We start from the raw sequence: 27980 nt of genomic DNA on the forward strand, positions 1-27980 counted from the left end.
GATGCTCCACCAGTTGAGCCAGGCAAGTGCCCCTAAGTTCTTTTTTTTTTTTAAAGTAAGTTTCATGCCCAATGTGGGGCTTGAACTCACGACTCTAAGATCAAGAGTCACATGTTCTACCAACTGAGCCAGTCAGGCACCACAATATATGCTCTTCTGAAACATCATGTTTCACTGTTAGTCATCTTAAAGTCTTTCTGGAAGGAGGCAGTATGTTAATTGATTTACTCATTAATTCATTCATTAAAATAAATATGTTTACTCCCTGGACCTGTTTCCTCACCAATAAAACAGGAATAATGATCTCTTACTTAGTTTACACAATTGAAGTTTCAAATCATATGAGATAATGTATGTAAAAATGCTTTGTAAAGCAATGTACCAGCATCATTAATTTATTTGAAAGTGGAAGTCCTGTTGAATATCTTTTCTTCCTTGCCCCCTGTAACCCAACCATTAGTGTGTCTTACCAATTTCATGTCCTGCATTTCTGTCAAATCAGTCCACCTCTATGTTCACCATCACTCCCCTGACCAGGCCACCATCATCTCTTACTTAAATCATTATGGCAGACTCTTACTGGTCCTCTCTTTTCCACTTTGGCCCCCAGCCAGCGTGGTATTTTATTTTATTTTTTAAATCCATTTTAAAAATACTTTTATTTATTTTTGAGAGAGAGAGAGAGAGACAGTGCAAGCAGGGGAGGGGCAGAAAGAGAGGGAGACAGAATCTTAAGCAGGGGCTTGAAATTGTGAACTGTGAGATAATGACTTGAGCTGAAGTCAGGAAGCTTAACTGACTGAGCCACCTAGGAGCCCCAGAGTGGTATTTTAAGAAATGCTAATGTGATTGTTACTCCATTGCTTAAAGTCCCATTTGTTAACTTCCCAGAACTCTGAGGATAAAATTCAAAATCCTTAACTCAACTCTTCAAAATTCAGCCCTTGCCTTACTTCTCATCACAGGCTTTGCTCCATCCAGTCCCTTAACCTTCCTTTGATTGCTCCTTCCCTTAGGGCTTTTGCATATGCTGTTCTCTTTCCTCCCATACCGTCCCACCCCTTGCCCCATTGCCTAGCTATCTTTCCTGTTTCCTGGCTTAAATTTGCTTTGTCAGGGAAACCTCCCTGGACCTCCACACCTAGGTCATAGAACTTGGAACTTTTCTATTATAGCAGTTATCACAATGGCAAGCAAATAATTAACAGTATAAGCACTTAACACTGTTTCCTCCTGCTGGAATATAAGCTCCTTGTTGGTAAGGACACATCTATCTAATTTATTACTGTATTACCAGTGTCTATTACAGTTCCTGATGAACAATAGTGTTCAATAAATGTTTGTATCATGAATGAATAAATGAATCCTTCTTGGGTATACACTGGCCACTTTGTTTTTCTGCCAGAGGCTGGGAAGTTGAAAGGTGTGGATGTAGTGGGAAGCAGGACTGAACTTTCTGGTCACTCATGCCTCCATCTTCCTCGCATCTCCCATTCTCCTTTCCCCAGCTCAACCAAAACATAGCAATATGTCACAGGCTCCCCCAAAATGCCCCAACTGAAATACTGCCAGAAAGTGGGTGTTTGTGGAGTTCCCTGGGAATTGTATCAGGAGAGATTATCTCTATTAGTACCAAAAGTGAAACAAATCCAAAAAGGGATACCAGCCCATGACTCCCCCATTGCCCTCCCAGAGCCAGAGGACTCACTGTGGTGAAAACAGTCTTTCAGTCTGTCTTTTGGAAAGAAAACAGCCTTTTCTTTCTCTTGCAAGTTTTTGTTATTTTTCAAATAATTACAATACATTGTTGTGGTATAAAGATACTAAATGTGAGAAGTGAGATGATTCATATTCAGAAATACCAAATAAAAGCTGTGCTGTCTAGTTAACAATAGGTTTACAACCTATTGAAAATATGTATCACTCCTTCTCCGGCTGGCGCGCGCCCGCGCGCGCGCACACACACACACACACACACACACACACACACACACACTGGAGTCCCATACCCTTAGATACCTGACTTCCTGGTTCTCCTTACTCTCTCCATTTCAGGAGCTTATTTTTCACGGGCTTTGCAATGAGCATGCGCCAAATAACTGAGGTCTCTCCATCACCTCAAGAAACGTACCTTTGCTCCCATTAAACTACTTTTTGCCTTACATGGGCATAGGCGACTTCCTGGTAAGGCTGTAACCGCTGTTGTACTCAGCCAATGAGGAATCAGGGGAGGGACTTGCATGGTAGGAGATAAATTGCCTGCTGTAACCACCCCTAGTGTGCCTGTCCATCAGACACCCCTCTTGCAAGAATGTTGATTAAAGCCTCCCTTCACTGTGCTCCGAATCTCCTCTCCCTCGTTTGACTGGGTCAGTGGGCTTATTTCTTACACTAAAGGGTATACAGAAAGCCTTACATCCAGGCACTGAATTGCCCTACACCAAAGCAATAGCTTTCCAGAAATATTCTACATAAACACAAACAAATTCATATATATTCTCCCCCCACACCATTTATGCAAAGCTAGTATACTATTCACACCTTGCTTTTTGCATTTAATGGTATAACTTGGAGATGGTTCCATATTAATTCATGTAGAGCCAGTTCATTCTTTTTCACATTTGCATGGTTGTCTATTGAATATAATTTATTTATCTAGTACCTTATTTATGGACGTTTATATAGTTTCTGATATCTTGCTATTGTAACTACCAGTACAATCAATATATTTCTATAAATTTCATTTTACATGTTTGGTTATTTGCATTAGAATATGTAGAAGTGAAATAGCTGACTCAAAAATATAGACACTTAAGGTTTTGGTAGATATTACTTAATTTCCCTCTATAAAGCTGAATCAATTTACATTCTTACTAGGATTATAAGAGAATAACACTTTCCCACACCATCACTGACTCAGAAAGTTGTCAAACTATTTTATCTTTGCCAATTTGATAGGTGAAAGAAATGATATCCCAGGGTAGTTTTATTTTTTATTTATATTAAATAAGGGTGGACATATTTTTATGTATTTAAGAGAGACATTTGAATTTCCTTTTTTGTGAATGGTCCATCATATCCTTCACCCATTTTTCTATTGGTTTGTTGTTCTTGACTTATTGATTTGCAGGTACCTTTTACATTAAGGAAAGTAACACTTTGTGGTACAAGTTTCAAACATTTCTCCCAGTTCATTGTTCTAACATTCTCCCAGTTCTCCCAGGTCATTGTTCATATATTCTAACTTCGTTTATATTAATTTTTTAAGTTTATTTATTTTGATAGAAAGAGAGTGAAGGGAGGAGGAACAGAGAGAGAGGGAAACAGAGAATTCCAAGCAGACTCTGCACTATCAGTGTGGAGCCTGACGCAGGGCTCGAACTCACAAACCGTGAGATCATGATCTGAGCCAAAACCAAAAGTCAGATGTTCAAACAAATGAGCCACCCAGGCTCTCCTAATTTGTTTATGAGTTTTTCCAACTAACAAAATTATAAGGAATGAAATTTATCTATTTTTTCTTTATGGCTTCTGGGGTTTGTGTTATATTTTAAAAGGCATTCCCCAGGCTGACTTAAAAGTAAGTGTCTTATCTTTCCTTTCAGTACTTTTAGGATTTAATTTTTTACATTTAGAGTTTTGATTCATCTGGAATTCAGTTTGGTATATGGTTCAAGGTAGGAAACCAACTTTATTCTGCAAGCTTTTTGTACCCAAATAAGTTACTAGTGAACCCTTATCTTCCCAATGATTCAAAGTGCCACATTTAGCTCATACTTAATGCATACATTTTGGTTGATGTGCTTTCTCAAGTGAAGTGATGTCATACTATGTTGTAGTATCTAGGAATCCTGGTTATACTATATAAGGAGTTAGAAATGTAGCATGACCAGGCCTACTAGATATTAAAACACATCTTAGATGTTTTAATATAAAACATCTTTATATCTTTAGATCTTTTTAGATTATATTTTATATCTTTTAGAAACTTCCTTTTGAACCTTAGAATCAGCTTTTCCAGTTTCAGAGAAAAAACTTGTTAAAATTTTTATGGGGACTGCATTAAACTTAAGATTAGCATACTAAATTATCTTTTATAATAATTTTTTAGTACATTCATGGTTTCCAGGTAAAAGCCACTTCATCTTCAAATAATAAAAAATTTACCTCTTCATTTCCTGTGAAGAATCATTTTTTTGGAGGAATAAGAAGGCAGAAGCTTCATTTTTTTTTTAACATAATAAGATTCCTCAAATGGGCAATGGTTCAAAGTTTTAAAAGTATAAAATTGTAAACAGGAGAAAAATCACCTTCCTATTCCATTGTCCAGCTCTCCTCCCCACAGGCAACCAATGCTCTTTGTAGTTTCTTTTATATCCTTCTATAGATATCCCATATGCATGCAGGCCAGTATTCCTGCCCCTGAGCGTGCTAACAGTCTTGGAGAAGCCCCAGCAAAAGCTGGGCTTTAGAAGACCAAAGAGGGCCAAAGAGGAGGTCCTCTCCTGTGTCTTGTCTCCTCAGTGACCAAACAAGTAGAAATAGAAAAAGATATAGGTCTTGAGTCCCAAGATAGTTTTCCATCTTCTCTGCTAGAGTCCCAGATCTGGTAGGCTTAGAAGAACTGGGGCTCTGACTTCTACTTTTAGGATATTTGTTTTTCACCAACAAATTCTACCTCCTTATCTCCTTCACACAGATGATCTCCAGACATACAGGTTCTCTCTATTACCAAAATAGCCACAAACATCTAGCAACTTGAAGCCCATGATATGTTTAGGGCCTGAAATTTGGAGTTGAATGTGGGCCTTCTGTTTAGAGTCATCTCTTCCATAATCTTCTCTTGTTGTCCAGGTAATATCTCTGAGGGTCTCTTGAAACCACTGAAATGACAGGCTTAGAAGTTTCCTCTTGGCTTCTCTAGCTGGCTGATCTTCCTCCATTCCACCCACGGCTCCAGTCGGGCACAAGAGATAAAATGAAAAAGGGTAACTCCCAGCAGCTGGTCCAAGAGATACTAGTGGGGAGGGAGCAAGAGAAAAGAAATATGTGGGGGCCTCACAGGAGGAGTGGAAGAAAACTATACTATTTATAGATTCTTAAACCAATGAAAATACCTCCATCATTTTCTCTCGGGACAGATTCAGAGAGGAAGCACTGAGCAACAGTTCAAGACAGGCATTTCCTGTGGTCGAGTGGATAAGACCAGCCTGCAGCTATGGAACAGGGTGAGCCAAGCCATCTATCCATGGGGCTTACTTGACTCTCAGTAGCTCCTCCATCATAATGTGTTTTTATTACAATAAGTAGGATGGTGGTAGAGGTGATGGTGGGGGGGGGGGGGCTATAGTGGGTGGTAGTAGTGGGTGCTGTGGTGGTGGTGGCAGTGGTATGGCTATGGGTGGCAACATGGTAGCTCATTGGTGGTAAATCGTTGGTCATAGTTGTGATGACAATGATGGTGGCTAACATGGGTTAATGTTCTTACCCTTAACATGGATTTATGGCATCACAACATGATTATCCTCTGTAGTTTGTGATACATATGGAAGATAATCCTGGAAAAGCATGAGGGTGTCACAGCCTCAAAGCTAAGTGGGAGAGAGGTGCCTAAGATGGCTCAGTCGGTTAAGGTTCTGACTCTTGGTTTCGGCTCAGATCATGATTTCACTGTTTGTAAGTTTGATCTCTGCATTGGGCTCTGTGCTAACGGTGCAGAGCCTGCTTAGGATTCTGCTCCCTCTTTCTCTGCCCCTCTCCTGCTCGCTCTCTATCTCTCTCAAAATAAATATAAAAGCATTAAAAAAAAAAGCTAAGTGACAGAGAAGGGGAGGTAGGAGTCAGGGAATCCAACTACAAGGGGCAGAGGCCAACATAAAGCAAGGGAACAGGTAGAACTACAGGATGCAGAAAGCTCAGGGGCCTCTGCATGTCTCTTAGTATATTTACATGGCTCATTGTCAGATGAGAACTGCCTGATAGACTGTCAGAATACTCTCAGGCCCCCTCCTTGGAGAGTTTTTCTGGGCTGCATGGGGCCATGGGTTTGGTGAGCCTTTAGGTGAAAGAGCCAAGTATGATCTCAGGTGAGTTGGTTCTACTGTCTGGGCCTCACTCTTCTCATTTATAAACAAGAGAATCAGCTCAGTGATTTCCAAACCAGCTCTAAAAATTATTTGTGTTTGAAGAAGAAAGGAGTAGGAACAAAATTCTGGGTTTTATTCATTGTTTTCGGATTGGGACCAGAAAAGGAGGTCAACAATGAGAGCAGGCATTGCTCTTTTAATAATAGTAATTGTCCCATTTAATGAGACTTCCTATGTGTCTTACACTGTGCTAAGTGTATTATATATGTACTACTTCATTTAATTTCCCCAACCGTGAAAGAGGGATGATTCCTTAGTCTAAGGAAGAGGAAAATGAGGCTCGGAGTGGTTAAATCACTTGCTTTAGGTGGCACAGTTAGTAGGTAAATTGAGCCAAGGATTTGAACCCCAGTTCATTTATGACTCCAGGGTCTCTGCTTTTGTCTCAACTTATGTTGTCACATTTACCTAGTCTCCATGACTTCTGTTTTCCACAGTAGCCCTGGGGATCAAGAACTGTGACTTCCAGGCAGCAAAAAACAATGAGGAGCACTACACCAAGGCCATCAGCTCCCGGCACCTCTTTGTGAGGAGAGGGAAGCCCTTCACCATCATCCTGCACTTCCAGGCTCCAGTCCACACATTTCTGTCTACTCTGAAGAAGGTAGCCCTCATTGCACAAACTGGTAAGTGGGGCAGACCTAGACCTTCTTGGTGGCAGGACTGGGGGGTTCTTCCTCCAGCATCTTCTCAGGGAACAAAGGGGCAAATGAGCCACACTGCCCTGAGTCTGAGGAAGTCCTGCCCACCTGGCAGAGCTGTTGTGAGGATGAGATAATGTGCCTAAAAAAATTGTGTTTATTATGATTCAGAAGCTGCTGAGCATCATTATCATTAAGGGGTTCCTTTTGGTTGCAAATATAATGATCAGTTTTGTATAAAACCCTGAATGAATCTAATCTAGGCTTATGATAACATTTAGTTGCTACTGTTTCTTGAATTTGTACTACATGCCAGACATTGGGCCAAGTACTTCACATGCAATATCTCATTAAGGTCTCACATTCACCTTACAAAGAAGGCACACTACTACATACATTTTATGCATTATGAACCTTTTCTAGATGTAGGTTCATGAGCACTGAGAACTTGTGCTCTCCCATCACCCTTTATTGCCTCCCATTACTGGATGGGCTGCTTTCATTCTCACCAAAAACCAATTTTCACCTGTTCCAACTTTGTGATACTTGAGTTTATTACTCTCAGTTATGACCAGTTCTTCTCTGTGTGACTGCAGGAGAGCAGCCTTCCAAGGCCAAGAAGACCCAAGCCACATTCCCAATTTCCAGTATGGGGGACCGGAAGTGGTGGAGTGCAGTGGTGGAAGACAGAGATGCCCATTCCTGGAACATCTCTGTGACTACGCCCACAGATGCTATCATTGGCCATTACTCGCTCCTGCTGCAGGTCTTGGGCAAGAAGTCATTTCCCCTGGGCCGGTTCACAGTGCTCTTTAACCCTTGGGCTCGAGGTGAGTTTAGACCCAAACCAGCCTGGGCTGCCCAGGGACTCAAGGCACAGGAGTTGGGGCACAGCTCTGGCAGGGAGTGACAGGCCCAGGCTCCAGTGAGAAGTTCCCTCTAAGGATAGCACTAACACGCAATTACTGTGTCGTCTGCTTCCTGGATGAATGGCCTCTCAGACCCAGGGTCTGTTTTGGTGTCACCCTTGGCAGAAGCAGCCTGGGGCCTCCCACTGAAAGCAAAGTCTTACCTCACCACTAAACCGTGGTGCTGGGTCAGGTTATTTGACCATAGGAGCTGAGATTCACTGAGATGACCCTAGAAGAGCTACTCTTTGTCATGACAGTACAGGGGCTAAGAACGGGAAAGTGGTTCAGGAATGGATACAACCTGAGTGATGGGCTTCTCTGTCTCCTCCCTGGGCTCCTATAGTCTGTCTCCAGAGCAAATCCAGGTTTTGTGGGACCTGAGATTTATATAACTTCGTGGACCCTCTTTAAGAAAAACAATACAGGGGTGCCTGGGTGGCTCAGTCAGCTGGACATCAGACTTTGGGTTAGGTATAATGGATCTAATCTAGGCTTATGATAACATTTAGTTGCTACTATTTATTGAATTTGTACTACATGTCAGATATTGGGCCAAGCGCTTCACATGCAATATCTCATTAAAGCATCACATTCACCTTACAAAGAAGGCACACTACTACACACACTTTATGCACTGTGAAACTTTTCTAGATGTAGGTTCATCAGCACTGAGAACTTGTGCTCTCCTATCAGACGGTTCCTGAGTTCGAGCCCCATGTCGGGCTCTGCCCTGATAGCTCAGAGCCTGGAGCCTTCCTTGGATTCTGTGTCTCTCTCACTCTCTCTGCCCTTCCCCAACTTGTGCTCTCTCTCTCTCTCTCTCTCTCTCTCTCTCTCTCAAATCTAAATAAACATAAGAAAGAAGGAGGAGGAGGAGGAGGAGAAAGATGGAAGAAGAAGAAGAAGAAGAAGAAGAAGAAGAAGAAGAAGAAGAAGAAAGAAGGAGAAGGAAGAAGAAGAAGAAGAAGAAGAAGAAGAAGAAGAAGAAGAAGAAGAAGAAGAAGAAGAAGAAGAAGAAGAAGGAGAAGAAGTGGAAGAAGAAAGAAGGAAGAGAAGGAGAAGGAGGAGGAGGAGGAGGAGGAGGAGGAGGAGGAGGGGGAGGAGGGACTCCTGGGTGGCTCAGTTGGTTAAGCATCTTACTCTTGATTTCAGCTCAGGTCATGATCTTATAGTTCATGAATTGGAGCCCTGCATCAGGCTCTGCACTGACAGCACGGAGCCTGCTTGGGACTCTCTCTCCCTCTCTCTCTGCCCCTCTCCTGCTCACTCTCTCTATCTCTCTCTCAAAAATAAATAAATATTTTTTTAAAAAAAGAAGAAAAGAAAAGAAAACTAATACAAAATATCGAATTGCTCAGGCCTAAAGGGGTCTGTGTTAGTGAGGGGCCCAAAGCTTCAGCTTCATCAGCTCCATGGTAAATCTGCCCTGTTTGGTTGTCTCTGCTTCTCTCCACGTGTAAGTTCTGTTCTTACTACAGGCTGCTGGGCCCTCTGCACATTGACTTGTCTAAATATATGACTAGAGCAACAAATGGCTAGTGTTCCATAGCTCAGCAGACTAAGGGTGGGCTTTCCTGAGATCAGGTGACCTTCTGCAACCCAACCAGTGGCCACCGCTGGCAAAGCTCAGCCTTGGCTGTTGGGGCTATTTCACCTAAGAAAGATCATCAGACATGGTTGACATGCCCCAAACATGAGGAGGGCATCTCCTCTTCCTCCCCCTTCTGAAGGTTGAGTCTGTCTTTACTTTTTAAATCTGCCACCCACCACCTTAATCCTTGGGGCTCCCTGAACGGTTGTTTGGGGAAATGGAAAACATCTTTGATCAGCCTTCCTGTCCTCACTACCCCAGATGACAAGTGAAGAGCCTTTTCTTTTCACAAGTTTCACTGCCAGCCTGAGGGGCCGTCATTATAAGGCAGGGCTGGGAGACAAAAGGAAATAGGGAAGCAGAAGAAATCTTCCCAATTTTCTCCAGCCAGTTCCTGACTCCTTTTCTATGTGGCATCTGACCCCCAGTGGGCTCCCTCTCTCCACTTTTTTGCTAAGCGTTCTCCAATACCCCCTCCTTCAGGTAGTCCTGCCAATCCTCAGTTTAGGTTCTTTCCTGATCCAAGGGGGTGATCAGGTAGAGCAACAGATGAGAACAAATGTCCACTTAGGTGCCCCATCCCCATGTGGGTGAATGTGGAATCAGGGCCCCTTCAGCTGAGGGAGGACCCATGGCCCTCAACATATTGGCAGAAAGACCCTCAAGCCATTTCCTTCCAAATTGAGGCTCCAGTACATCTGTCTCACTGACTCAGATCCCACATCCAGAGCTAGGCCCTGGCAGGCAGAGCAAAGACAAAGCAAAGATAGTTCTGAGACAGTGCTCAGTTCAGTGGGAACTCATAGTCTTGACTCCATGCCAGGCTTCTTGCCTCTACACTTGGCTTGTAGGGACCTGCCTAGGGAAGTCCTTTCCATGTGAGTCCAAATGGAGATGTCTGTGTGGGCAGGAGTGAGTTATTGGCTCTGCTTACCTGGGAGGTGATTAAGAAATTTTCAGGTTATCTGGGACTCAGTCTCATCTTAGCATTCTTGGAGATGGGATTCTCCCAGATTCAAAGGGAAATTTTACATGCTATAATGAAAGTCCTTTTCATAAGCAGGGAATTTTATAAAAGAGGGCTGCACCCCATCAGGGAAGGGGAAGGTGATGTTACCCATGCTCTGATAAGGTACCTCCCAGAGCCTTCAGAGTTTGGGGCCAAACACCTGTTTGAAGTGATTTCAGAGAGAGTACTCAAGATGGAGGGGCAGAAGTCAAGGGTTCCTTGAGCACATGGTTCTGTGATTTTAGGCCCCAAGTTTTCAGGGCTTCCTGAATTTAATATCCTATTCTTCTGTTTCTTTGAGTACCCTCATCCCAGCAGATGTCTGGGGGAATAGTCTGCAAAGACTTTTCTCTTGTTAGTCCCCAGGAACCAACCTAAGCACCCTATTTCCCCCCTCCCACCCAGCAACAGGTGCAGAGAGAGACACATGGCAAGCAGAGCACGCCCCCCTGCTGCTTCTGGCTTTCTAGAGTATCCTCCTTAAAGACCACCATCCTCCTCATGAACCCCAGCCCAGCCCATTGAGGAAGACAGCAGGAGAGGCTTGAGAGACCATGGGAGTCTTAGACCCACTTGGATGTCACCAGGGTAGAAAGCCAATGCTCTGGCTTCTACTTTACCCAGCTCCACTATTCCCTCTGACCCTGTCTTACCCGATGCTCCTCTTTCTTTCTGCTCACCCCTGTCAACCTATGTTTGATTGTTTTTTTCTGAAGCACCATTTTTAAATTTAATTTATTTTCTTTTAAACATTTTATTTATTTTAATATTTGTTTATTTTAGAGAGAGAGACCACAAGCAGGGGATGGGGCAAGGAGAGAGGGGGACAGAGGACCCAAAATGGGCTCTGTGCTGATAGCAGAGAGCCCAATGTGGTGCTTGAACACATGAACTGTGAGATCATGACCTGAGCCGAAGTCAGTCGCTTAACCGACTGAGACACCCAGGCGCCCCTAAACATTTTATTGTTGAGTAATCTCTACAACGAACATGGGGCTCAAACTCACAACCTGAGATCCAGAGTTGCATGCTCTACTGACTGAACCAGCCAGGTGCCCCTAAAACACTATTTTTTAAAATTGAACTTGTGAAAGAGACGTAATAGGCACACTGGGAAGTTCTCTGAGCTGTTGCCTAATTATCTTAGGCCAAAAGCACTCTGGCTGCACATGTCTTCTGGGAACCAGTAGGCTTTTTAAGGTTGGCTTGTTACTATCTATCTGGCTGACCATGAAGGTCACCTTGGCTGACAAGGGACTCTGACCCCTTTCCCTACTCTGTACCAGAGAAGAGTCTGGGTTGCAGTAGAGTCAGTGGAAAGAGGGAGTTCCTCCTCAGTCTTCATCAGGCCCAGAGCTGAAGGGAAGACCTACAGCCAAACCTGACTGGGCAAGGAGGGCAGAGGCCTGGATATGGAGGGCAGGCCTACCACCCCACAGAACCTCATCCCTGCCTGTTTTTCACCAGAGGATGCTGTGTTCCTGGAGAGGGAGTCTCAACGCACAGAGTATGTGCTGAACCAGAACGGCCTCATCTACTTGGGTACAGCTGACTGCATCCAGGAGGAGCCTTGGGACTTTGGCCAGGTACAGGGACCTCTGGGGAAGACAATGGCCAGTGATAGCCACATAGCCTTGTTCAGGCCAGACAGAGCTGGCATGTCCAAAAGCCCTTAAGTCATGAGGTCATTTCTTTTCTTGTCTTTTCTTTTTTCTTTTCTTTTCTTTTCTTTTCTTTTCTTTTCTTTTCTTTTTTCTTCTCTTCTCTTTTCTTCTCTTCTCTTTTCTTTCTTTCTTTTATTTTTTTAAGGATTCAGTCCATAAGTTTATTTGCAAACATATCAAGTATGTTGAATTCAAGAGTTTGATCCAGTTTTCAAAGAGACTGCACCTCTTAAAAAGCTCCTTTTTACATCTGTTTAATGGATTAATTAAAACACCTGTATTCCTTAAGCAGTTAGTATCTTACTATAAAAAAAGATGAAGCAAATTCAGATCCCAAGTATATAGTCATTGGGGTACCTGGCTAGCTGAGTCGGTGGAGCACCTGACTCTTGATGCTGGGGTCATGAGTTCAAGCCCCATGTTGAGCGTGGAGCCTACTCGAAACAAACAAACAAACAAAAAGTACATAATCCTCATAATTAGTAACAGCCACTTGTTTTCCACTAAAAATGGCAAATTCGTCCCTGGGTTCTCTTCATAGTGGCTCTTATGGACCACAGAGGTTGGGAATCTTCAGATGCTCTGTCCCAACATAACGCTGTTGGGTCTGTGAAAGTCACCCAGACCCAAGATGGAAGAAATGGTGGCACCACACCAAGTCCTCCTTTTTCACAACTTTGTTCCCTGGTGTGTCAATGAGTTTGTTTCTTTCGGCAGTTTCAGCCATGTGGTGCCTCTCTTTCCTTAGGGCCACGTCAGACCATCCTCCACAGCTTCCAGAGTTAACTTCCTAAACACCACAGCAAATCAAACCTCTATTAAATCCCCACTGTCTACAGGATAATAACTAAATTCCCTGGCTCGACACATTAAGGCCCTTCATAGCCAGTCCAGTACTTTTCTTTCCTCAAGAGCTGGCCATCCCATGCTCCAGCTTCTAGCCATCCCCTGAACAGACAGGTTGAATATGTCTAGAATACCTTTCCTCCTTTGTCACCCCCAGAAAATTCCTACCCATCTTTTCTTTTTTTTTCAATGTTTATTCATTTTTGAGAGAGAGCATGAGTGAGGGAAGGGCAGAGAGTGAGGGAGACACAGAATCTGAAGAAGGCTCCATGGTCCGAGCTGTCAGCACAGAGCTCTACACGGGGCTTGAACTCATTAACTGTGAGATCATGACCCAAGCTGAAGTCGGACACTTAACCGACTGAGTCACCCAGGCACCCCCCTACCCATCCTTTAACACTGTCTGGATGTTTTTCCCAGGCCCCAAAGGTAAGAGTGACTCTCTCTGCTGTGCCCTCTGCTCTGGGTTGGCATCTGTCCTAGAACCCAACCATGTTGCTGAGATTGTATTCTAAGTGCCTCTGTGTCCCTCCCTACTCCTAAACTGCAGGTTCCTCAAGAGCAAGAGCTGCCTTGGTATCCTCCCCACGTGGGGCAGTGCTGGCAGGAGCCATAGGAGCACATTAAATGGAAAACGATAGAAATGAAACAATACAGCCCTGGTTGTCAAGGGCTCACATCCTATTGACAAACTCAGACAACAGAAGAGGCAAAGGACCAGACTGCCCATACACACAGACCAGGGGGCACAATGGGAGGGAGGGAAAAGCCAGAACTCCCATGGGAGACAAGAAGGCATGGCAGGAAGGAGTGGAACCTGAGTCTGGAAGAAGGATGAGGTGATGGTGGGGGGTGAGTACCCAACCTGGAGGCCGTTTATCATGGTTTTGTGTGCTCCTCACAGTTTGAGGTGGATGTCATCGACCTCAGTCTGCACTTACTGAGCATGGACAAGCAGGTGGAGGAGTGGGGCAACCCTGTGCATGTGGCCCACATTTTGGGCGCCTCGGTGAGTGAGGTGGGAGGGAGAGGAGGCCAGCGTGGGGAGATGAGACGGGAGCTCTCTGCCAGAGCTGCCCATCTTTATAGCCCTGGAAATCTTCAAATCACAAATGGTCCCTTCCTCCCAGGTACTTTGGTGCTTCCCGCTGTTCCTAAATGTCCTTTCAGAGGAGTAATGAGTTTCCCATTTCCTCTTGTGCCTCTGGACTTCCCTCTGAAGAGGTGGAGAGGGATGAGGTCAAGTCGTGAGGAGGTGGAGGTGGAAGCTTGGGATAAGTGGGCCTTGACGCCCCAGGTGCAAACACCCTCAAAGGAACCAGGGCCAGGGCAAGTGAAGGAGCAGTGAAAAGAGCCCCCAGGGAGAGGCAGCGCTCTTGCTCTTCTTGTGATGTGAGGCTTGTTTGCCATGTGGTCTACAAGTCCCTGGCTTCCAGAGGACTTGACAAAGAGGAGAATTCTCCGGGCCCCACCCCTAGAGATTACAACCCAGTGGGTAGGGTGAAGCCCACGAATATCCAAGTGATTCTCATGTAGGTGGTCTAAGCCCTCTTTATTCACCCCCTGGAGGCTATTCTGTCTTGGGCCCCATGTATCATCCACACATTTCCACAAACAGCTGCGTGCTTTCATGGAGGAGAGGGTCTTGCCCACCCCACAGACCCACACCATCCAGGAAGCGGCCTTGCTGAACAAGCGCCGGGGCAGTGTGCCCATCCTGCGGCAGTGGCTCACAGGCCAAGGGCGACCTGTGTACGACGGCCAGGCCTGGGTGTTCGCCGCAGTTGCTTGCACAGGTACAGAGCCAGCTTGCCTGCCACACCCTCCTTGGCTACTGTATGGAGCGTCTGCCCTGCCTCTTGGGTTGTCCTGCGGCTTTCTCCCTGAAACTTTCCGTCCCTTTGCCCCAGTAGAGCAAGCCCCGGTGCTCTGGTGAATATTCTGTAAGCTTGCCCTGGCTGTACACTCCGCCTGCTGTGTAAATTTTTTGCACCTCATTTCTCAGCCTTTATGCATCCTGTGCTGTGTCAGTGCTAACTTCCTGGTGCCTGTGTCCCTCCTCTTTCCACGATGTCAGGTGGCATTTAAGACAGTGCCTGCCCAGAAGAGACACTGAAAACACTAGCTATATACATACCCAGGCCTCTCTGGCTCCCCCTGACTCTCTGGCCCCTTCCACGCAGTGCTGCGGTGCCTGGGAATCCCTGCTCGCGTCGTTACCACATTCGCCTCAGCCCAGGGAACTGGCGGACGCTTGTTCGTAGATGAGTACTACAATGAGGAGGGCCTTCAGAATGGAGAAGGCCAAAGAGGCAGAATCTGGTGAGAAGCCCAAAGAGGATGAAGTCTCAGACATGGAAGGGCTCCAAACCCACATGGTATAAGCCCCCCACACCCTGAGTGACCCTCGCATTGAGAGGAGGCCCTCAAGACTCTTATACGTGGGACATGAATGGTCAGTGGTGCCATGCACCATCCCCCCTTCCTGGGAGCATGGCAGCCACTTTTACAGTGTCCTATGACAATAATGACTCTGTGATTTCTAGAACGTCTTCAGCTTTTCAGAACTACTTTTGTCCCCACTTGAATTATTCACTTTGATGCCTTCAGGATCTTCCAGACTTCCACAGAGTGCTGGATGACCCGGCCTGCTTTGCCCCAAGGTTATGATGGATGGCAGATTCTGCACCCAAATGCTCACAGTGGAGGTGGAGGTAAAGCCTGGGGGTAGGCCCCTGTACCATCCTAGGCTGCACAAGCTGAAGGAGTCCGTGGGAGAGGAAATATGAGCAGTAGGAGGTCCCAAGAGGGTCTGCATCCCCTAAAACTGGATGAGTTTTAGGAAGGAATGATAGTGGCCAGCAGAATGCTGACCTGAAGCCAGTAGGCTGAAAGGAACAAAGGTGTTAGCTATTTAGGCCCGAGGCTGTGGGGAGACTAGCCCTACCTCAGAACAACTGGCAAGGAAGGAGAATCCCAATGAAGGGTAGAGGGTCTTAAGATAACTGGTAGATGTGCTGGGTTAGGGGCTTGTAGGTGAGATTTCTGAGGTTCTGGATATGGGTAAAGAGGGTATCAGGATAGGCTCAAGCTCAGAGAAGAAATCTTCAAGAGCCATAAAAGGATCACTCTTCCTTGCTCAGCAGCAGAATAGTAATAGAGCCTGGCACATAATAAGTGCTCAATAAAAGTGAACTATTCCTAACTATAGCCATAGTCGAGCTGGCTAAGCAACTCCTGTGTACTATGGTCCTCTGAGGTTCTACCTGTCCAGTTTCTGAGAGGGCTCCTGCCACAGACAAAAAGGATTGTCACTACATAGTTGTGAATTTCACCTCTGCAATGCCCTTTCATAAACTCTGCCTAGTGCCTACCTCTGACCTTGATTTCGGGGAAGGGAAAATAGGACATAGGATGGGGACTAAGGTTATGCAGCTCTGGCTCAGGAGAGGTCTAGGTATGGTTCTTCTTGCTCACTGGCCTTTTCCTCCCTCAGTCCTCGAGTCCTGTGATCTGGTTCCTGTCAGAGCAGTCAAGGAGGGGATACTAGGACTGACGCCTGCAGTATCAGACCTCTTTGCTTCAGTAAATGCCTCGTGTGTGGTCTGGAAGTGTTGTGAGGATGACACACTGGAGCTAACCAACTCCAACACTAAGTATGTTGGCAACAACATCAGCACCAAGAGTGTGGGCAGTGACCGCTGTGAGGACATCACTCAGAACTACAAGTATCCTGAAGGTATTGGGCAGGGTTTCTCAGCACCTGAAATGCCAACAGAGGGGAAGGGATGGCCAGAAAGATATAGGCCAGAGAGAGTTACAGTCTTCTCCATATCCCATAAAATGCATTTTTTAACCCCATTTGATACTCTTGACATTATGGGCCGGATAACTCTTTGTTGTGGGTGGCTGTGCATCATAGGATGCTTATCAGCATTCACTAGATGCCAGCACCCCACCACCATGGGCAGTGACAACCAAAAAGTTCTCCATGTGCTTCTAAATGTCCTCCAGGGGACAAAATAAAACAACACATTTAATACCAAGTCCAGCTGCCAGAAGATGTTCTCCCTCTCTTCTTCTCACCCTCTCTTCCAGTATCCCAAATCTGTTCTGTCCTCCATATTGGTTAATGGCACCACCATCACCTATCTGTCCAAACAAGAAGGCTTGTACCCTCCTCAACTCTTCCTCCTTCATCACCCCACATTACTCTCACATCCATCTCCTCATCTCCTTCCCCATTGCCTATAGATAATTCAGGCCTCAACATCTCTTGTCTATAGCATTGTAACAGCCTCCTAAATGGACCCCTGGCATCCAGTCTCTCCATTATTGTTCCCTTTCCAATTTACAGTTTCTAGAATGAGCTTTCTAAAACACAAAATAATTATGTTACTCCCCTGCTCTAGAATATTCCATGGTCCCCACTGCCCTTGGAATAAGTCAACTCCTTCACTTAGGAAGATCTGAGTCCCTACAGACCTGTCCTCAGAGACAGTAAGACTTGTCCAAAAGCTTGCTCTCCCACCATTCAAGGGACAAATGCATAGCACTTGAAGAACTTGGTCTTTGAATGAGTTGGACAAGACATGCTGTATCTAGAGTGGATCTGCCCAACAAAGACCTTTTTTGTTTTTTTTTTTAAAGTTTATTTATTTATTTTGAGAGGGAGCAGGGCAGAGCAAGAGGGAGAGAAAGAATCCCAAGCAGGCTCCTCGCTGTCAGTGCTGAGCCTGATGTGGGGCTTGATCCCACAAACTGCAAGATCATGACCTTAGCTGAAATCAAGAATTGGACATTCAGCCAACTGAGCCACCCAGGTGCTCCAGACCTTTTTATTTTAAGCTTTTATTGAAATTCCAGCTAGTTAACAGTGTAATATTAGTTTCAAGTGTAGTGATTCAACACTTCCATACATCAGCCAGTGCTCATGATGACAAGTGCACTCCTTAACCCTCATCACCCATCCCCCCCACCCACCTTCCCTCTGATAACCGTCAGTTTGTTCTCTATAGTTATGAATCTCTTTCTTGATTTGCCTTTTTCTTTTTATCCCCCTTTGCTCATTTGTTTTTTTAAATCCCACATGAGTGAAATCATATGGTATTTGTCTTTCTCTGGCAAGATTTCATTCTTTTTATGGCTAATATTCCATTGTGTGTGTGTGTGTGTGTGTGTGTGTGTGTGTGTGTATACATATCTTGTCTGTACAAGAGATGTATATATATATACATACACGTGTACAGACAAGATATATATCTATATATATATAGATATATAGATATATATAGATATATATAGATATATATAGATATATATACCACATCTTTTTTTATGCCAAATGTCATCAGTCGATGGACACTTAGGCTGCTTCCATACTTTGACTATTGTAGATAATGCTGCTATAAACATCGGGGTGCATGTATTCCTTTGAATTAGTATTTTTGTCTTCCTTGGGTAAATACCTACTTGCAATTGCTGGATTGCAGGGTAGTTCTATTTTTATCTTTTTGAGGACACTGCATACTGTTTTCCAGAGTGGCTGCACCAGTTCGCATTCCAACATTGCAAGAGGGTTCTCCACATCCTCACCAACACCGGTGATTTCTTATGTTGTTGATTTTAGCCATTCTGACATGTGTGAAGTGATACCTCATTGTAGTTTTGATTTGCATTTCCCTGATGATAAACGATGTAGAGCATCTTGTCATGTGGCTGTCAATCAACTGTATGTCTTCTTTGGAGAAATGTCCATTCATGTCTTCTGCCCATTTTTAAATTTGATTATTCATTTTTTGCACGTTCAGTTTTATAAGTTCTTTATTTTGAGTGTTAACCCTTTATTGGATATGTCATTTGCAAATATTCTCTCCCATTCTATAGGTTGCCTTTTAGTTTTGCTGTTTGTTTCCTTCACTGTGCAGCTTTTTATTTTGATGTAGTCCCAAAAGTTTATTTTTGCTTTTCTCTTGCCTCAGGAGGCATATCTTTTTTAATTGTTTATTTAGTTATTTATTTTGAGAAAGAGGTGGGGGGCAGAGAGGGAATCCCAAGCAGGCTCTGTGCTGTCAGCCCAGACCCTGACACAGGGCTGAATCTCACAAACTGTGAGATCATGATCTGAACCAAAATCAAGAGGCAGATGCTTAACCAACCAAGCCACCCACGCACCCCTCAGGAGACATATCTAGAAAGAAGTTACAGCCTGTGTTTTCGCATTTTTATGGTTTTGGTCTCATGTCCGGACTTTTTTTTTTTTTTTTTTTTTTTTTTTTAAGCTAAATGTGGTCTTAGAAGGTTGCAAAGCTCTTATGACTTTGGGATTTGAGTAGCATTGGGTAAATGAATCTTAATCCTGGACTTTTATTAGAAGAGTCTATACCCTCTGGATAAGAGGCCTGTTTTATTTCCTGCATTCTTCAGGATCTTTTCAAGAAAAAGAAGTGCTGGAAAGAGTCCAGAAAGAGAGAATGGAACATGAAAAGGACAGTGGCATCCATCCTCCCAGGCTCAAGACTGCTGAGCCTCTATACCTGTTCTTGGAAGCACCCAGCTCCCTATGCCTGGGAGGGAATGCCCAGTTCTCAGTGATCCTGGTTAACCCCACTGATGAGGAGAAGGCTGTGGAGCTGGCAATTGGGGTGCAGGCAATGTACTACAATGGCATCCTTGCTGCCAAGCTCTGGAAGAACAAGCTGTTCCTCACGCTTGGTGCCAACATGGGTAATTCTAAGGCCTTGCCAGACCTCCTCAACCCCCAGCTCCTACCCTGGGTAGGCAACAGCCATGGGGCACACCCGAAGTTCTGAAGAGGTGGCTTCTAGCCCCTGGTGTGCCCTCTGTCTGTCATTCAACACATATTTATTGAGCTTCACATAGAAAAAAGCACTCACAATTCCAACTGCAGTCAGATAAGTAAACAGACCATGACTGCAGTATAAGAAGTATTTGATGATGTAAACAGAGTACAATGGCAGGGGATCATGTCACCCAGGTTGGAGCAGGCTGCTCCCAGATACATCAGACTACACCGAGTCTGAAAGGATGATAGGAAGAGCAGCGACAGACAGAAAAGTGAGTCACGAGTATTCAAGGCAGAAGGAACAACATGTACACAGGTTCTCCCTCCTCCCCCAAATTCCTACTTAATTGGTCTGGGATGGGGTCCAGGCAATGGTACTTTTTAAAAGCTCCCTATGTTACCCTGGACTAGAGTAGTTGTTCTTAAACCTTGCTGCATATCTGAATCACCCAGGGAAATTGGATGCTCAGCCTGAACCCCAGACCAATTAAATCAGAAACCCCATGGTTTGACCCAAACATCAAAAACTGTTTAAATTCTTTGGGTGATTCCAATGGGCAGGCAAAAGACAATCAGTGGACTACAGCTTGTCTACATTATTGCAACAGTCTCCTAACCAGCCCACACAGCCCCCAGTTTCTCCACCATGTTTCCTTTTTGCGGGGTGCAGGGACTTGGATCATGCAGGGACTTGTATATCATGCCAAGGAGTTTGAATTTTGTTCTCTAGGCAGTGGGGAGCTAGGAAAAATTGAACTAGAGGAGCAAATGTGATCAGAAATTCATTTTGGCAGAATGGAATGGAAAGGGTCATATTAGAATACTGGTTCTGAATCTTGGCTACATGTTGAATCACCTGGGGAACTTAAAAAAATTTTTTTTATGTTTATTTATTTTTGAGAGAGAGAGAGACAGAGTGCAAGCGGAGGGGGGGGGTGCAGAGAGAGGGAAACACAGAATTGGAAGCAGGCTCCAGCTCCCAGCTGTCAGCACAGAGTCCGACATGGGGCTCAAACTCACAAACCATGAGATCATGACATGAGCCTAAGTTGGCCACTTAACCAACTGAGCCACCCAGGCACCCCTTACCTGGGGAACTTTAAAAATATTGCTGCCTGGGCCTCACCACCAGAGTCTGATATAATTGATTTGGTGTGCAGCTTGGCATTGGGATCATTTTATAAAGCTGTCTATATGACTCTAATGTGCATGTAATGTTGAGAAACACTGGATCAGAGGTTGGAAAGTTTTGTAATACCCAAGTCAAGGAATGAAGGAGAAATCAGAGTAGCAGCACTTCAAATGAAGACATATTAAGGAGGTGGGATAGATTTGGACTTGTGAATATGTATGGGGGGGTGGTTAGAGGGTTGCTTTCAGCTTGGATGAACCCCCAGAATAGGGAAAATGAGGAAGAATAAGTATGGGCCCATTGGGTTCCAAAGCCCACGAGACATCCAGAGATGGCCAGGAGACAGCTGGAAACCTAAACCTGGTATTCAAAATAAAGGCCTTGGTTTGAGACGAGATGAGGAATCCCAGCACAGAGGGGGCTGCCAAGTCAGGGCATCGATGAGCTCATGGGGGTAGAAGAAGGGGTGTGAGAAGAGAAGAGGGTGAAGGCAGGCAGCACCAGCATGTAGGGGGAAGGCAGGGAAGGAGCAGAAGGTGAATGGAGAAGTCAAAGACAGGAGGACCACCCAGCAGGGTCAGGAGAGTAGCCACAAAATGTCAAGACTGAAAAGTAGACACTGAGGGAGTGGTCTTGCTGAGAAGTGATGACAAAGGACAGCATCCTAGGGGTTAAACTGATCGAGAGTTGAGAAAGCAAGACACAGTGTGCCAGTCCTTCCTGGAAGAACAGACAGAAAAAGGAAACAGGATGAGTGGCTGTCAGCCAGGGACACTGGGTAGAGAGAGGGTGGGTTTTTTTTGTTTGTTTGTTTAAGATGAGAGAGTAGAATCTGCTTTCGTGCTGAGGAAAATAATCAACAGAGAGGGAAAGACTGAAGCCTCAGGAAAGATGGGTTAAAATTGATGGTGCAACCCTTGGGGAAATGAGGGGCAACTAGAATAACTGTAGCTTATTTTTGGCAAACATAGGGTTAAGTGTACATTATGCATTATATCATTTACCCTCACAACAACCTTAAGAGGTAGCAATCACTGGTATCCCCACTTTATAGATGAGGAGACAAAGACAGAGAGCTTAAATAATTTGCCCAAAGTTACACAGCAGGCAATAGTGGGCTCAGGATGGGACACAGACCTCAAAAGTGGAGGTTCAACTTGGGGAGGGCGGACACTTCATCTTCTGGGTGGCAGCAGGGGTAGAGGTCTATGTCTACAGGGTTGGGAATGGGAACACGAGCTTGAGAAGATTCCTCAAGGATGAAGGATGGCTTCATTTTCTCTGCAAAAGGGAAACTGAAGAAACAGAATAAGGAGGAACTAAATAAGCATATATTTAGCAACGACTGTGTGGTAGCATCTGAGATAAGCACTCAGTATCTCATTTAACACAAGCTATCCCACCAGGTAGGCATTCTTATCAGACAAGGCAACTGAGGCCAGAGAGCTTAACTCATTCTAGTTTACAGGAACTTTCCACAACCCTACTGAGGAGGTCTGCCAAGAGCGCTGGCGGAGGCAGTGATGGTGGTGGGAGTGGGGTCTTGAGTGAGTTCTAAGTTTGAAATTGCTGTGAGAAATGGGGCATCTTGCTGGCTTCAGTAAGATACTGACTCCTTTGCATTGTGTGTAACTATTCCTTCTTTCCAGGGCACATGCACTCATTCCTTTGCACTGACTCTGCCTGTCGTATGTTTCAGTTTATGAAACCACCACCAACAGCCTGTCCTTCTCCTGTTTTGAGCAAAGCCCACCAGAGAACAGCTTCCTCAGACTCACCGCCATAGCCACGGCAACGCAATCTGAGTCCAGCCTCAGCTGCTTTGCTCAGGAAGACATTGCCATTTGTAGACCACGCCTAGTCATTGAGGTAGGCACCAGTCTTTCCCCGAATTGCTATCCTTTGCTCTGTTTCAGAAGGAATCAAAGCCCCTCAAGCTTCAGGGCAAATGACTGTGTTGTAGGATTACCCGAAAAGGCTAGGTTGACAGATCTCTCTTAAAAGAGATGGTTTTTTACATATGCTATTAAGGTTTACATCTTCCAACTCTTTTTGGTTGAAGATTTTTTTTTTTTTTCAGCGTTTATTTATTTTTGGGACAGAGAGAGACAGAGCATGAACAGGGGAGGGGCAGAGAGAGAGGGAGACACAGAATCGGAAACAGGCTCCAGGCTCTGAGCCATCAGCCCAGAGCCTGACGCGGGGCTCGAATTCACGGACCGCGAGATCGTGACCTAGCTGAAGTCGGACGCTTAACCGACTGCGCCACCCAGGCGCCCCAAAAGAAGATTGTTTTTTTTTTAACAGAGTCAATCATGGTCTTCATTTTTTTTTTTTTTTTAAATTTACATCCAAATTAGTTAGCATATAGTGCAAGTGATTTCAGGAGTAGATTCCTTAGTGCCCCTTACCCATTTTAGCCCATCCCCCCTCTCACAACACCTCCAGTAACCCTCTGATCTCTATATCTAGAGTTTATGTTTTATCCCCCTCCCTGTTTTTATATTTTGTTTCCCTTCCCTTATGTTCATCTGTTTTGTCTCTTAAAGTCCTTATGAGTGAATTCATATGATTTTTGTCTTTCTCTAATTTCACTTAGCATAATACCCTCTAGTTCCATCCATGTAGTTGCAAATGGCAAGATTTCATTCTTTTTGATCGCCAAGTAATACTCTATTGTATATATACATACCACATTTCTTTATCCATTCATCCATCAATGGACATTTGGACTCTTTCCATACTTAGGCTATTGTTGATAGTGCTGCTATAAACATGGGGGTGCATGTGTCCCTTCGAAACAGCACACCTGTATCCTGTGGATAAATGCCTAGTAGTGCAATTGCTGGGTCGTAGGGTAGTTCTATGTTTAGCTTTCTGAGGAACCTCCATACTGTTTTCCAGAGTGGCTACACCAGCTTGCATTCCCAGGTTAAAGATTTTTATGAGGATCTCCCCAGTTGCTGCCTTCATAGTTAGAAGGATAATACCAGCCTATGTTTATTTAGTGCTTTATACATAGGCCAATGTATTTTCAACTTCTTTTAATACAAAATCCCTGTGAGGTGGAACTATTCCCATTATTCAGATGAGGAAACAGTCCTAGAGAGTATCATGCCCATGATCATAAAAATGGGATGTTTCAAAGGCTTATGGCTTTTGATCTAATCCTCTTTCCATGTCTAACCTGGCCAAAATGAATGCAATCTGGTCCCAGCCCTCAAGGAGGTTATATTATAATTAAGTAAAGGAGACATAATGTTTGGTCTTTTATGTAAGTGCTTAAATAGAGGTACAAAGTCACTATAGGATAAGTGAAGTAAGGGGATTAATTCCAGCTGGTTTGAGGAAGACTTAATGGAAAGAGGTGGCATTTATGCTGGGCCTTGAAAAATAGGTAAGCTTCAGTGCAGAGGTGGAGGAAGGCTACTGCAGGCAGAAGACTCAACACAGAGGCCCAAAAGAAGGGAACCTGAGGGGTGTGCTGGGATGGGAAAGTGCCCAGGGTGGCTGGGATGTCGTTTAGTTGAGGGAAGAACAGGTGAGGCTGGCGAAGGAGATTGGGGTCAGGCCATGAAGGGCTCTGAATGCCAACCAAAGATGAATTCTGAAGACAATGGGAAACCCCTCACCTTTTTTTCTTTACATTTTTTTTAAATGTTTATTTATTTTTGAGACAGAGAGATGGGGGGGGGGGCAAGGTAGGGGCAGAGAGGGAGACACAGAATCTGAAGCAGGCTCCAGGCTCTGAGCCATCAGCACAGAGCCTGACATGGGGCTGGAACTCATGAACTGTGAGATCATGATCTGAGCCAAAGTCGGACGCTCAACCTACTGAGCCCCCCAGGTGCTCCTACCCCTCACCTTTCTAAGCGGAGGAGAGGCACCATCAGAGATGGCTACTAATGAATCAAGGGTAAGAATAAATGCACGAAGACCAGATAGAGGGGTAAAGAAGTCAGCTGTGGAGTTTGGGAAGGAAGTTTGGAGTTTGGAGTCCGGAAGGCAGAGGCAGAAGAGTAACTGAAGAGAGTACAGGGAGGATGCCTAGGAGGGGAAGCAGTAACTGTGCCTCTGTGCTCTTGACATCTGCTTCAGGCTTTGCCTCTTCCCACAGATGCCAGAAACAACAGAGCAATATCAACTTCTTAAGGCTTCAGTCAGCATCCATAACTTCCTAGATGTTCCCATGCAGGACTGTGTGATCTCCATTTTCGGAAGGGGGCTCATTTACAGAGAGAAGAGATACAGGTAAGAGACTACAAGCGTCTCATCCTGCTAAAACACCTCAACTAGTCAGAAAGACAGGGACCCAAAATTAACGACTGCCTTTTTGCCGTGTCCATCGAGACAGAGGAAATACCTCTGCAAGTTGAACTAAAAGAATTAGGGCCTCTCTCATCCTGGGAGACAGGAGTGAGGGAGGCTATGTGCCCCTTGGGCACCCACATAACCCTGATCGCTGCTCTGCAGGCAGGGAGGTTAGGCCTGAGTACTAGAGACTATCACAGGGAGGGTAGGCTGCCTCTTGGTGCAGCCAGAGAACTGCATTCTACTAATGACAATCATAATACAAAATTTTGTTTAAATATTCCTTTTTATTCCTGTTCCCACCAGCCCCTTTTGCATTCTTTTGTAAGTGTGTGTATCCTTTCATCAGAATGTGTAAAAAGTGTGCTATAAGACTGTATTTTTTTTATTTTTAATCTTTATTTATTTTTGAGAGAGAGAGCACAGGCAGGGGAGGAACAGAAAGAGAGGGAGACACAGAATCTGAAGCAGGCAGCCTCCAGGCTCTGAGCTGTCAGCACAGAGCCTGACACAGGGCTCAAACCCACGAACTGTGAGATCATGACCTGAGCCAGTCAGATGCTTAACTGACTGAGCCACCCAGGCGCCCCTATAAGACTGTATTTTTAACTTATGTACATTATATCTAATCTTACTTTTCACTCAGAACTGTTTCTGAGATTCATCTGCATATGTTGCATCCATTGCTTCTGCAACATAATGCTTCACTGTGTACATCCCAGACTTCCTACCACTCTCTGCTCCACAGTGATAGGCACCCAGAGTGCCACCAACTCCCAAACACCACAAATACTATTGCAATGAATATCCTCGTGCATCTTCTTATTGCTAGGTCACAGAATATGACCTAGTTTCACTGGGTACTATCAGATTTGTTTGCAGAATGACTGCAGAAGTCTACACTCCCCCCAGCAGTACATGAGTTTCTGAATTCCTACCATTCCTCCACTCTTGGCAACACCCTGCTTTCTCTTCTCTTCTGGGCTAATAGAAAGAAGGTAATATCTCTATCACCTCATTGTTTTAATTTGCAACTCTTCATATATTTATTAGCTTTTTCTGTTTCCTCCTCTGTAAAAGGTGTGTTCTCTTTGCCCACTTTTCTTTTGTGTTCCAGCTTTTTCTCCTTGTTGATTTGTAGGAGTTCTCTACATTAGTCCCTTGTTGGTTTCAGTATGTTGCATGAATCTTCTTTCATTACCTCTTCTCTCACTGTGTCACTGTATCCTTTGTTGAAAACACAGTATACAATTTAGAGTTCATGATACTCCTACCATCCCTGAAATTGCTGACAGTTGTCTGGTTATTGAGCGTGTGCCTCAGCCTTATGAAACTCAATGAATCACTCTTGCCAATAAGTTGAGAGGAGGGACTGCCAACATTCAACTACATTTTTGTGGTATCCCTGATCAACTGTGGAGAAAGCTCCTCACAGGGAATCTGCACTATGCCCTTAGTCACTGTAAGAAGGTCCACAGGAAGGCCAGGAGGTTCTTGATAGGGCTCCAAAGACCACCTGTTGTCATACTGACATCTTCTGTATATGTCCACTGTATTCTCACAGCACTTAGCAACACAAGGGTTCCAAAACCAAAGCTTTCCCAAACATACCCTGGGTAATACCAAGAGTGGGACCAGACTGAAGTCACAGGTGATAAAAGAAATAACAGATGCGGCTTGGAAGCCCTTAGAATAGGATGTTTCTGTTCTCAACCATGCAATTGTTCACCATAGGGAGGCTAATGTCTTGTATTCCCTTAAAACCTCCTCTGTTCCTTCGTTCCTTCCTTCCTTCCCTCCTCTTTCTTTCCTTTCTTTTTCTTGAAATTTATTGTCAAATTGGTTTCCATACAACACCCAGTGCTCATCCCAAAAGGTGCCCTCCTCAATACCCATCACCCACCGTCCCCTCCCTCACACCCCCATCAACCCTCAGTTTGTTCTCAGTTTTTAAGAGTCTCTTATGCTTTGGCTCTCTCCCACTCTAACCTCTTTTTTTTTTTTCCCTTCCCCTCCCCCATGGGTTTCTGTTAAGTTTCTCAGGATCCACATAAGAGTGAAAATACATGGTATCTGTCTTTCTCTGTATGGCTTATTTCACTTAGCATCTCACTCTCCAGTTCCATCCACGCTGCTACAAAGGGCCAGATTTCATTCTTTCTCATTGCCACATAGTACTCCATTGTGTATATAAACCACAATTTCTTTATCCATTCATCAGTTGACGGACATTTAGGCTCTTTCCATAATTTGGCTATTGTTGAGAGTGCTGCTATAAACATTGGGGTACAAGTGCCCCTATGCATCAGTGCTTCTGTATCCCTTGAAAACCTCTTCTGTTTCAACAGCAGGTACTTAAATGTTTATTTCTTCACAGTTCACCTCTTTAAGTAGGGAAAGAGTCACAGGGGCCAGCAAAGCAATGGGAAAGAGCTATCACCTGCCTTTTCCTTTATTTCAGATTAGCTTCAGTGTGGCCCAGAAAGACCTTGTACACCCAATTCCAGTTCACACCGACACAGGTGGGACCCCAGAGGCTCACTGTGGAAATGGACTGTGATATGTTCCAGAACCAAACCAACTACAGAAATATCACTGTGAAAGCCCCTGAACTTCCTGCTTAAACTTCCATTAAGTATCCCATGATTAAAGTCTGATGTTGATAACATGAACTTGGCCCACTGGAGAAATATGAAAACTATTAACTATATAGAGAATAAGTACTGGAAGAAAAAATAAAAGAACTGGACTCCTTTTGTACATAGTTGTAATTTTTTTTGTTTACATTGTTTCGTTGCTTTGACACTCTCAGTGTGATTTTAGTTCCTTCTGTTCACAACTCTTATTAAACTTATAGAATGGCACTTCATAAAAGTAAATTAAAACTCATTTGACATAAGGAATTTCAACCCAAGTACACACTC

At 44.5% G+C, this 27980-nt stretch overlaps 2 protein-coding genes across 10 annotated transcripts in view; one reads left to right on the forward strand and one right to left on the reverse strand.

Moving 5' to 3' along the window:
• The window catches only part of CCNDBP1 (cyclin D1 binding protein 1), a 39087-nt gene that overhangs the window by 1250 nt on the left and 9857 nt on the right, over positions 1 to 27980 (reverse strand). For 3 of the 8 annotated variants that reach the window (XR_006704078.1, XM_045448000.1, XM_045448003.1), the window contains one exon: positions 13709 to 16571. The exons of 1 other annotated variant lie outside the window; for it this stretch is intronic. Coding sequence is in view for 6 of the 7 variants with exons in the window: in XM_045448000.1 (XP_045303956.1) it covers positions 16565 to 16571 (7 nt within the window). In the remaining variant the exon portion in view is untranslated. Of the gene's footprint in view, positions 1 to 13708; positions 16572 to 20663; positions 22041 to 27980 lie in introns of those variants that run through there. 4 more of the 8 variants (XM_045447999.1, XM_045448002.1, XM_045447997.1 and 1 more) reach the window with 3 other exon arrangements.
• Positions 4506 to 27816, forward strand: EPB42 (erythrocyte membrane protein band 4.2). Of its 2 annotated transcripts, none has more exons than XM_045447992.1 (13): positions 4506 to 5228; positions 6587 to 6772; positions 7384 to 7617; positions 11766 to 11884; positions 13713 to 13817; positions 14427 to 14604; positions 14992 to 15130; positions 15419 to 15522; positions 16305 to 16547; positions 19235 to 19534; positions 22445 to 22614; positions 24863 to 24996; positions 27518 to 27816. In XM_045447992.1, the coding sequence occupies exons 1-13, from the start codon at positions 5219 to 5221 to the stop codon at positions 27678 to 27680; spliced, it is 2085 nt and encodes a 694-aa protein (XP_045303948.1). In that variant the 5' UTR covers positions 4506 to 5218; the 3' UTR covers positions 27681 to 27816. The 2 variants fall into 2 exon arrangements, with proteins under 2 accessions (XP_045303948.1, XP_045303947.1); XM_045447991.1 differs by having other exon boundaries at positions 4511 to 5228; positions 6584 to 6772.

This window comes from Leopardus geoffroyi, chromosome B3 (genome assembly GCF_018350155.1).
Source record: "Leopardus geoffroyi isolate Oge1 chromosome B3, O.geoffroyi_Oge1_pat1.0, whole genome shotgun sequence".
In the NCBI taxonomy this organism is placed as follows: domain Eukaryota; kingdom Metazoa; phylum Chordata; class Mammalia; order Carnivora; family Felidae; genus Leopardus; species Leopardus geoffroyi.

What these genes read in the sequence shown, in the direction of transcription:
- EPB42 (XM_045447991.1), top strand. An exon ending in AGCCTTGGGACTTTGGCCAG is followed by an intron (nt 11,885 to 13,712) that starts GTACAGGGACCT and finishes TGCTCCTCACAG; the next exon opens with TTTGAGGTGGATGTCATCGA. An exon ending in GACCACGCCTAGTCATTGAG is followed by an intron (nt 22,615 to 24,862) that starts GTAGGCACCAGT and finishes CTCTTCCCACAG; the next exon opens with ATGCCAGAAACAACAGAGCA.